Here is an 11,452-nt window from a genome sequence, read left to right on the forward strand (position 1 = left end):
GATATTAATTAGCTATGGTTTACTTTAAGGTTGGCAAAGATCATTTTCTAATGGTTAGTCAACTAGTTCTTGAGTGGCTACTTAAAAAAGTCATGGTGGGTTGTTGGAATAGTTTTCAAGATTTGATTCAGAGCCTTTTGCCCAGTCTTTAGTTGATTAGTCTAGCAACAATTCGTTGAATTCTACCATTATTCCCTGCTCCTTTCCAAAAAGATTGGTGTAAAGAAATGACCCATTTCCTTTGCCCCTTGTGAATTTCCTTTCCTCTGCTACTCCTTAGTGGCCCTACCTTTTGATTTTGCAGGCTAGCTAATACTTGGATGAAACTGCTGTAGTTTTTTTTTTCTTAACAGGCAAAAAGTTTTCTTAGATTAACTGAAAATTGATTTTGGGCTAAGGTTAAGTAAAAAAGTTCTACTTATATAATTAATTTAATTTTCTGTGGAAAAAATTCTGTTGGACAGAATCATATGGATAACAAATGGATCTTGAAGCAAAGAAGTCTAGCCAAAAAGTCAAACTATCTTGGATCACCTAGATTAGCTTGAACTAGTGACTTCAGAGTGATTTTTTGTCACAAGTTACTAGTTAGACAGCACACTTAATGGACATATTTATGCAGGCAAGTCAGTGTATAACAAAGTTACACTCACTGTGTGAGCCTTTCCTAATAGCTTGACTCCTAATCTTGCACAGTAATTTGGTGCATCTAATTACACTTGTGAACAACCAATTTGTCATGAAACCATGAGTTTTAAGCTGAAATTTTATCTTCACAAGTTATGAAGCAATTTAATTTGGCACTATAGCTACTTGACAGAAAGTTGGTATTGTAGCCTTTCCTAATAGCTGGACTCCTAATCTTGCACCCTTAGTAACCTGAAACAGGAAAATAAACATAAGCCTTTGGATTCAAGGTATAGTATTTTCCATTTTGAAGGTGAAGAAAATGATTCCAAGAGTCAAGATTAAGAGGAATTATAAACAATGCTTCTATATATTTGATCTTGGTTTACAATTATAGCTTCGATACTGGTTTTTGAGGATAGACTATAGAGTATTCAAGAACACGCCCAATAATTTTAAAAGGGAGACTGTGACAATCAAGAAATGCATATGCATAAATTTACAAAACTACCAAGGATCAACTTATTCTATCAATTCAAAGTGCCGGTTCAAATTAATTAAAAACAAAAAACAAAGCAGACACCAATGGTCCCAATTCATTATCTCTAGGAATAGGGACTCTCCAATCATTTATAGGTTCGAACTGTAATTTCCAAACTCCTTCAAGCCATCTCATCTAGTAACATATTTGTCAGCTTCTGATATCTTGTTCTTAATTTCAAAGCAGATTTTAAATCTCCTATCTTGCAGTAAGCATTAGTAACTGAGATACACGTTATATTGTCAGCTTAAACTTGTTTAGAGGCCATATTTTAAATCTCCTATCTAGCAGATACATATTCAAGATTTTTTATTGAAGGATCGGAATAAAATATTAAATTTTTTATAATCCATATATTTCAGACATACAGTATATTTTAGATGCCAGATTAAAAATCAATAAAATATTTTATATATGTAAAGTTCATATAATGAACAAAGAAATTATAAAAATTCAGTGGCCTCATTGGCTAAATCCCTGGATACATGAATAGATATGAGTATATGACAAGGTTGAAGATTACAAAGTGACTTTAAATATCACTCAAGTTACAAACTAGTGAAGATTACATTAATAGTTTGATAGGACTTGCCTAGATCCTTATCTGAGTGAAATCTGGTTCTTGATCAATGATCAGTAGGCACTGATCACTTTTTTCTGCAAATGATTTCCGCAAAGCTGTCGATGGAAAGCTTTATGAATTATTGAATTACTTGTCAACTGGTATTTGTCCTCACATGTTCTAATTGCTCAAAAATGTGATTGAAGCCATGCTTGTTGGATCGCACCTGTGAGAAGGTTTGCATGAGAGGTAAAGCTTTCCAATTGATGAAGTACTCCAAAGTTAGCTAGTTTGCTTCCAGTTAACTGATACCAATAAGTTTAAGGAGTCCAAGTAATAAAGCTTTGTCAATGTCATTGGGATCTCCCCTGAGAGATTATTCTTAGAATGATCAATGAGATTCAAAATATGAATTTGTATAAAGTAAAATTTAGCAAAATAAGGTGAAACTTGAGCTTCTTCAAATTAAAGTGGGGTCTTTCCTAAAAATATTGTTCACTCCCTTGCACAAGATTTCTTGTTATATCTTACTGATACTGTGGAATGATACATATCATGCTAATCCTAGAAATATAGATCAATCAAAACATCCAACAACTAACCCTAACAACACCCGTTAATAAAAGACTCAAAATGTCCACTACATAAGGCAGGAACTACATCCACATAGTTTCAGTATATATTTTCAAAAAATATATCAGAATAAGAGAAAAGCTCCTAAGAGTTCATATCATTGGATATGGCAGTGGCATTGGATGTGATAAACACTGATCATAGAGTATATAACTAGAAGATATTTTGGTATTCTGTTAGAAATTGCATGAGAATACAAAGAACATTGTTTATTCATTGATAACGAAACTCACTTTCCTTTCCAATCTCAGACCTACCTCACTCATCTCGACCTTTCTGTTATTTACAATCTCTCATCTTTCTCTCTTTGAGTAACTTTAATCTCTAACTAACTCTCACAAATCACTTGGAGAGCAAAATGTTGATGAGGGGTAAAGTGAAAATGCAAAAGAATCTACTTATTTTGGCAGTACCTGGTTTGATGTTGTGGGATCAGCTGATGATTTTGTTGGTTTGGCTGCAGTTTGTTGACATTCAGAAGAGTGGGAAGAGAAGGAGAACCTGGGAATGATTTTGTTCAGCATTTCCTGACATATGTGAACACATGCATTCAAACTGACGTCAGATATATTTCACTAGATATGCAGTGTTTCTAACTAGAGTTACCATCTATAATTTTCTTTAGCCTACCACAAAAAATAACAACCTTCTATAATCACCGTGCTTCATGGCCAGAACTTTTGCCCTTCACCACCTTCTCCATGACCAAACATGAGCACTAAATACAAGCAACATATTTGATCAGGAAACACAATATAAAATAAACGCTCATGTGTGAAAAAAGCTGATGTCCATTCAAGCTAAGAAAATAAAATACAATTCTAAAGTAAACTAAATCTGTCAACGCCTGAAGGGAAGCACAAAGAAGAGCACTACCAACATATTCAATTGCCATGGAAGGAAAGGGAGGGGCCAAATCAAAAAGAAGAAAAACTATTTTTGATGTGAATTGCAGTTTAAGCCAGTGTGACTCAATGTGGATGGAACCAGTAGAATTATTGATACTATTTATCTATTTTCTGAAATGATTTACTTGAAGTAATATATAAGAACCGTTAATAAAAAATATTAAGTAAAATATGTATATATTAGTATATTAAATAAAATATTTAATACTTATTGGAGATAATTTACTTGTGTAATTATAATTTTTTTACAATTATTTATTGACACACACAAATCACATTAAGTGGGTTGGTCTCTCTTAAAACGCACACGCAGCACGTGCGCGCTCACACACGCACACACCCACATCACGCACACACATTGCACGCGGGTGAGTATTTCTCCATCCTAGCAAGCCAATCCGCTGCATCATTCCCTTCCCGGCGGATCCAAGCAAGACTAATCCTCCAATTCCTATCAAATAGATCTCGAATGTCATGAAGAATCTGACCATCCACATGAAACCTCATACCCATACCATTCTCCAGAACAGAAGCTAACTCAGCGCAGTTTATCTCACACAATACCTACCTGAATCCACGGCTCCACGCGAGGTACAACCCCTGAATATTGTTTTACAATAGAACTATCTCGCTTTCTAAAGCTACCATCCGTGCGTTCAACTCCACGAAGCTTTATAATTACGAGAAAATGATAAGTTTTACAATTAGTAATTAATATAGTTAATAATATGAAGTGTTATTATTAACTAATTATGATTATAATTAATGTTTGATTCAAGTCAATTTTACTTATATTTATTGATTATTATTATTATTACTTTAGATAATGTTAACTTTTATTTCTAAATATGATATAGAGAATTTTTTTTACAATTAGTAATCAATATATTAAATACTATAGATGTTATTAATAACTAATTAATATTGTTTTAATGTATAGATCAATTGATTTCCATGCACACTCCTAGTTAGTAGTTTTATAAAGAGCCACTGAGAATAGTTCTATATCTAAAAAAAATTGTGATAATTTATCCTTGCTCTTACAAAAATGACTGCTCACTCAGTTATTGCACTTCTTTAGCTTTGCCTCTTCTCTCTCTCACCAAATCTCTAAATAATGGCTTTGATGTGGAACTCATCCATCGCGACTCTTCAAAATCCCCATTCCACAATCCCTCACAAACCCAATTCCAGCGGGTTGCAAGTGTTGTGCGTGGTTCCATTAAACGTGCCAATCGTTTGAACAAAGCCTTTGTCCAAACAAACTCAGTTAAAACAATTGTAACCTCAGCCTTAGATACAAGTACGTATAATGAGTTTTTCTATTGGAACCCCACATTTTAAGGTCTTTAATATTCTTGATACTGGTAGCTGTCTTGTTTGGTTGCAATGCAAACCTTGTAAAAACTTGTTACAACCAACACTCTCCAATTTTGATCCATCAAAATCCAAGACATATAGAACCATTCCTTGTTCTTCTTCTAACTGTCAGTATCTAGGTGATCTTAAGTCTTGCTCTAATGATATTAAGAAAACTTGTGAATACTCCATGATATATGGTGATAAATCAACACATGGAGATCTTAGTGTTGAAACCCTCACTTTTGAGTCCACAAATGGATCTCCCATCTCATTTCCAAACATTGTGATTGGATGTGGACATAACAATACATTTACATTTAAGTTTACAGAGCCAAACACTGGCGTAGTTGGCCTTATAGGTGGACCTCTTTCTCTAATAACTCAAACGGGTTCATCAATTGGTGGGAAATTTTCCTATTGTTTGGTGCCAATGTTTCTAGATCCTAACACCTCAAGCAAACTCAATTTTGGTGATACTGCTATTGTTTCTGGAAAGGGGTCTGTTTCAACTCCCATAGTCCAAGGTCTCCTAATCTTGGAAGCATTTAGTGTGGGAAACAAGAGGATAGAGTTTGGAAACTCTTCCTCTAGATCTATTTAAGAGGGAAAAACCTTAATTGACCCAATCACAACAATAAGTTTTTTGTCAGATGGTGTTTACTACAGGCTAGAGAACCAGCAGTGAAGGATGTGGTTAAACTAAATCCTATTGAAGATCCTACTCAATAAGGATTTAGTCTTTGCTATGAAACTACGACGTTACAACTGCTGGTGATGCGTGCACCATGCGTGTAGAGGCAGGTTCTTGGCACATCAGGGAAGGAGGCACGCACGCATGTGCGTAAGCACATGAGCTTGGCATTTTTGCCAAGCCTGCACGCATGGTGCACGCACATGCGTTCCCTCATTGCTGGGGGAATCAACTCCAATTCTTTCAGCTCAAAACCTCTTCTTCAATGCTTATAAAACTCTTTTGCTCATTATTGCTGATTTCTGAAACCCTTTTACCTTCCTTCTCCATCAACCCTTGCCATTCTTCATAAATTTTATTCCATGGACAATGGAATTTCTCCTTCGAGTACCAAACATGACGGGTGCACATTGAACACACCATCAAAGCATCTTTGTAACTATCAAACCTCTATTCTAATGAACAATTAAGACATTAAAGATCAAGTTTATAGCTGCACAAGATTCCTTTCCATAATGCCCTCGATTGCTCTAACATCTAGACCAAGGACTTAAATGCAACAAGACTCAACTATTATCGTTTTATTTTGCCTATAAATAGGACTTTGTGATTTCAGCTTTGTATCTTAGTTTTTCTGAAGTTTAATCTTGTGTAAGGTGATTTGGAGTTTCTCTAAGGCTCTTATTCAGGTTAGAAACATGTTTACCTTAGACATGATTGGCTAAGTTTCTTTTAGCATTTGGGATGTGGATCCCTTACTTGTTTATGTTTTGAACTTTTGAGGTTTTATATGGATTAAGTGATTTCTTTCTATGAGCCTAACCTTCTATTTTAATATTAGCTTGAATGAATGCAAGTTATCTTACCTTTCTATGCACAAATGGAAGTTTGGTTTAGAATGTTACTGGGAGAGAGAATTCTAGACTTACAAAAGAGGTTCACCCACTTAACTAATCATTTAATTGATCTTGGTAAAGAATTTACTAACAGTGATTTGAATTTGAATGCTCTTAGATCTTTGACAAGGGTTTGGAAACCAAAGGTGACTGCAATTTCATAAAAGAAAAGTCTATCAAAGATGACCTTGGATGCACCTTTTGGAAAACTTCAAGAACATGAATTAGAACTCAATCATTTGGAGCAACAAGAAGGACTTGAAAAGACTGTACGATCAATTGCTTTGAAGTCTAAAGCTAAATATCATGATAGTTCTTAAGAAGAGGAATCTCAATCCGAAAGTGAAGAGGATGATGAAAATATTGAAGTCCTAGTAAAGAAGTTCGCTAAATTTCTAGAGAGAAACAAGGCTAAGAAATCAGGTCAAGTCAAGAAGGTTGAGAAGAAGAATGAAGCATCAACTTCAAGACAAAAGTTCACTTGCTTTGAGTGTGGAAAACCAGGCCATGTTAAGAGGGATTGTCCCTCTCTACAAAAGAAGAATAGACTCAAAAGCAAAGAAGAGCATATATTGCTCGGGAAGACAACGTTGTTACCACAACCTCAAGTTCTAAAAATGAAGAACAAGCACATTTATCTTTGATTGTTTCACATCACTTCGATAATGATGAAGGTTAGTGATTTTGATATATTAAGATTTGCTTCAGTCTTACCTGAAGCGTATTAAGATCTCTGGTATCATCATTTGATCTAGTGATTGCTTCAAGAATTGCTCTTGTCACCTCAAAAACATCAAACACATCTGAAACACACACCCAAGCTTTGATATCAAATTTATCCTCCGCCCTTGGGTCATTGTATAAATGTTGGGCAAGAATGGTCTTACCCATGCCCAGGGGCGGAACTACCGCCCGACGACCCTGGGCACTTACCCGAGCTCTCTGGCGTGGCTCCGTTAAAAATGCAGGAGGAACATGGCAGAGTCTTCATCTTGATCTTTGGTTGTATAGAGATTGCCCAGGCTGCTAAATCACCATTAGTTGTTCTTGCTGTGTATTCTAATATTCTTCTTCTGTTCTGATGAGTGCGACGCACAAAGGATATCAAGTATCAACCAATTAGGGTTTCTAAATGAATGAATTGCCAGGCCATTAAGTTAGCTGTCTGGATCAAGCCCATTCTCTCATTGTGGAAATAGAAAAAGGCTTCTTTTTGAAAAAAAAGGCTTCGTAAGATCTGTTGGCAGAGGGATATAAACAAAAATAAAGACACGTTTTGACCAAAAATCAAATAAAATAAAGGCACGTGATTCAAATTGGCCAAAGATAGGAACATGAATGCAATAGTTACATCTTTCTCTACAGAGTACCACCTAGAAGACATTTTTTCTTTGATGTATTATTATTATGCATGACAAAAAAAGTACCTAGCTGACACAAGTATATAGTACCTAGTAGATATTAATTTTAATGAAATGATGTAAAAATATATGTATTGCATACTCATACCCGTAACACGTATCGGAGCGTATGGAAAATTTGGTAGCTATGGACTGTAAATGTTTGGGTTGAGTGTTTAATTGAGAATGATAAATATTTGTCATCACAATAGGCTATTCACACCGCAATGCCTGCAACTACAATACCTACAATCCGACCGCAACCGCAATTTAGAATCTTGCGTCAGACGCCAGGTGTGGGCAGTTAGGCTTAGGCTTAACCTTGCCCAGGCTCCTCAAAAATCCTAGCTCCGCCACTGCCCATGCCGCCTATACCCACTATAGAAATTATGGAGAGGTGATGGTTATCATTCTCAGTGTCGGGCATCAGCCAATTAAGGACAATTTCATGGTCATCATCTATGCCATATATAACAGCTTCACCCAGCAAAGATGTTGATGGTAGTTTCTGTGACACTTTCCTGCAAGATCCAACACCAGGCCAAAACCATCTGGATGTCAACTCAAACCTAGCATATCCTTTTGGCTTGCAAGATATTCTAGGTTGTCAAGGATTTCTTGCTTCCTTGTTTCAATTTGTTTGTCAAATGAAGTGACATTAGCATTAAAGGAATTCCAGACCTTGCTAGAACTGGACTGAGATTCAGCTTCCTGCTTCCGTAGGGAGACTGAGAGTTGAGTGTCTATTTCATCCAAGAGATCCTCAGCATCAAACACAATATCTTTGACAGCATCAAGCCATGCTTTCACGTTTCCATTTCTGATCTGCTTTAGCTCTGCATCATCAACAACAGCATTGATGGACAACAACATGATGTTGAGCTTTTTGAGAAGCTTCTCATTGAGTTTTCTTCCACAAAAGTAGGCCAAAATATCAGCAGAAGCAAGCCTGTCAAATGTGACCTGAAAGAAAGCAGCAGCAAGAACACCTCCAACGAGTTCAACCGCCATGGCAGCAAGAAAGAAAGAGAGTATCTGAATTGTAGCAGCTTATACCAATGACTCAATGCAAATCGAAAGACTTTGCAGAGTATTTTCTGAATGGTTTAGGTTAATAAACATCACTTGCCTTGATTTCCAGCTAACCAATACATTTTCATTCTAGCTTCCCAACAAACAAGACAATAAAAAAGTGAGTAATGCACTAATGCCAAGTAAAGTCATGTGCTGAGAATTGTCCATGTGAAGTTGTTCTGACACGAAACCTGACCTCTCCGATCAAGGGTTTATCCCCTAGGGTTTAGCGCCGCATAGACAATGAATAAATAGTAAAGAGAACCTGTCTTATTCCATTGGAGTCAAGCCTTTTATAGTGGGGCTTGACTCCTGACCTAGACTATTACATATGGGCCTGATGTTTAGTCTATTGGGCCTCAAGGGATGTAAACCCAAAGGAGCCCTAGATACATAACCGAACACGTATACTCACTGTCCTTCGTCGGGTTAGGTCTCCGTGGTCTTGTCAGCTCATGAGGACTTGCCAACAAGGACTCGCCAAGGCTATTGGGCGAGTTCTGTCCACATGGCCACAAGACGTCGAGTCCTTAGGTGGTAGGACGAAGCGCGTCTGACTTGACCAGCTCGGTTCCCCTGGCGAGTGTTGTCCACAAGCCTGGCGCTTGTCAATTCCTCGCGTGCCCACAGGGGTCATATGCCAAATCCCCAATCGATGGAGATGATCTGTTTCCCCTTTCCGCATCATCCGCGTGGTACAATCCACTCTTTAGCATCAGGTCCCGACCCGTCAAAATCGTTAAGTCCCCAGAATAGAGGTTGAGTCGCCCTTATGGGCCGAGACTTGTCCACATGCCCGAAAGACGCCGAGTTTGAAGAATGAGGATGAAGCGCGTCTTTACTCCAAGACGAAAATGATGAAGATGGAAAGATTAAGTCGACAAACACTGGTTGTTTGGTGTGGCGGGTGTCACATGTGTGAATGTGTGACGAGTGTCATGTGAGCGGTGATGGGTGTCATGTTTTTGGCACTTGGCCATTTTGAACAACCTTGTGTTCTTCATATTGGGATTTGGTTCCTGTGAAAGTGAAACACTAAACTTTAAAGACGTGAGCTTGATTCCGCGATATGAATAATTTTTTCCGTGTCAAGTAACACGTATCCGACGAGTAGCCGATCCAAACATTAGTTTGATAAGGTGACTCTGGGTCACATCGTGAGCCGTGCAAGAGCGCCAGCTTTTATCCGCGACATGTCGTAAGTTTTGTGACAAAAGTGTCACGTCGAGAACTTAATTCCACGACATGTGGCATGCTTTCCGCGTGAAGCGTCACGTAAGGACGCAAATTTGCCTCTGCAACATGCATCATGCTTTCTGCGTCAAGTGATGTGCATCTAGCCTTAGCCGTTCAACGCACGCCCGACGAGACTGGCATGATTTCCACGTCAAGTGTCACGTAAAGACGCGAACTTGATTCGCGACATGCAAGGCAACCTAGAGGCCAATGTGAAGGCTCGGGTGGCTCTAGATGAGAGCTCCAGGAAGGTTGCTAGTGAGCTCTCAGGTCGGGTTGATGGGTTGACCGCTGAGAAGGTTAAGTTGGTTGGAGAGTTGGCGACCACCTGAATTTCTTAAAATAAAAGCGATCGTCCAAGCCTGTTGAGGTCTTCAGCTGGATGAATGACATCATGTCTGGGAAGAACCCGACTTGTCCACATGCCCGCAAGACGTCGAGTCTGAAGCATGAGGACGAAGTGCGTCTTTATTCCAAGATGACAATGATGCAGATGGTGAGATAGTCCCAACAAAACTCTTTGTTTGGTGTGACAAGCATCTGACAGAAGCTCCTGAGGTTCGTGGCGGATGGAGATGCACTCGCCAATTCTCTGATAGATGGGGAGGTACCTAAACCGCCCGTGACGTAGCAGCCACCTGAATTTCTTAACCTGCAAATAATTTGGTGTTGTAACTTGACAATTTCGTGTATTGCCTTTCCCTTTTTCGCTGTCCTTTTGTTTTGTGATGTGTGTGACAATGTTTGGTTTTTCCGAATCTAATCTTCATAAGCTTTTTCGAACCTTTTTGAAAGTGGGTGATGTTTTTAACATGTTTAAGTAAGAAAATGCCTTTCATAAATGTGAACTTTTAGCAAGATGTAAGGACTTGGAAATAGTTAAGTTTTGTGCAAAAATCAGACAACGAAGGTGCAATAACAGACTCGTTAAGCGTGTGCTTGATTCCACGATATATGACATGTTCTCCGCGTCAAGTCACACGTATCCGGCGAGTATCTGATCCAAAAAGAGTTTGATATGGTGACTCTGGGTCACATCGCGAGCTTGGTTCCGCTACTAGGTGCATGTTTTCCGCTTGAACAAGTCGCGTAAAATGGGAAGTTGTTTTCACGACATGTCCCGAGCTTTTTGCGTCAGGCTACACTCATTTGGCTCTTAGCCAATCTGAATGCTAGTTCGGTTCGTTATTGTGAGTCACATCGCGAGCTTGATTCCGCGGCGAGGGGCACACTTTCCGCGCTCAAACGCAAGTTTGTTTTCTCGACATGTCCCTCGCTTTCCGTGTCAAGTCTTGCGTATTCGGCGGGTCACCGATCGTTTGAACAATTATCAAAATTGGGGATGGCGCAAGCGATACCTCAAGATTATACTTGAAAGAAAAGTTTCATTTCATAGAAGGTCAATTACACATGGATGTAAGGGACAAAAGATCAAAATGGGGAGCCTCGTTAAAAGCTCCCAATCTAGGAAGAAAAAAGTGCTCCACTTGTTGCGGTCCCGCCTTCTATGAGTTTCCTGACT

General features: G+C 38.4%; 1 protein-coding gene across 1 annotated transcript; it reads left to right on the forward strand.

Annotated features, from left to right (window-relative positions):
• The first annotated feature begins 4,583 nt into the window (after positions 1-4,583).
• On the forward strand, positions 4,584-5,234 carry LOC130744567 (aspartic proteinase CDR1-like). The gene has a single exon (XM_057596741.1). The coding sequence runs from the start codon at positions 4,584-4,586 to the stop codon at positions 5,232-5,234; it is 651 nt and encodes a 216-aa protein (XP_057452724.1).
• The last annotated feature ends 6,218 nt before the right edge of the window (positions 5,235-11,452 follow it).

The sequence above is a fragment of the Lotus japonicus genome, chromosome 3 (assembly GCF_012489685.1).
Source record: "Lotus japonicus ecotype B-129 chromosome 3, LjGifu_v1.2".
Taxonomy (NCBI): Eukaryota; Viridiplantae; Streptophyta; class Magnoliopsida; order Fabales; family Fabaceae; genus Lotus; species Lotus japonicus.

Bases quoted from the DNA above. Each gene is read 5' to 3' on its own strand.
- LOC130744567 (XM_057596741.1), top strand. From the start codon at position 4,584: ATGAGTTTTTCTATTGGAACCCCACATTTTAAGGTCTTTAATATTCTT.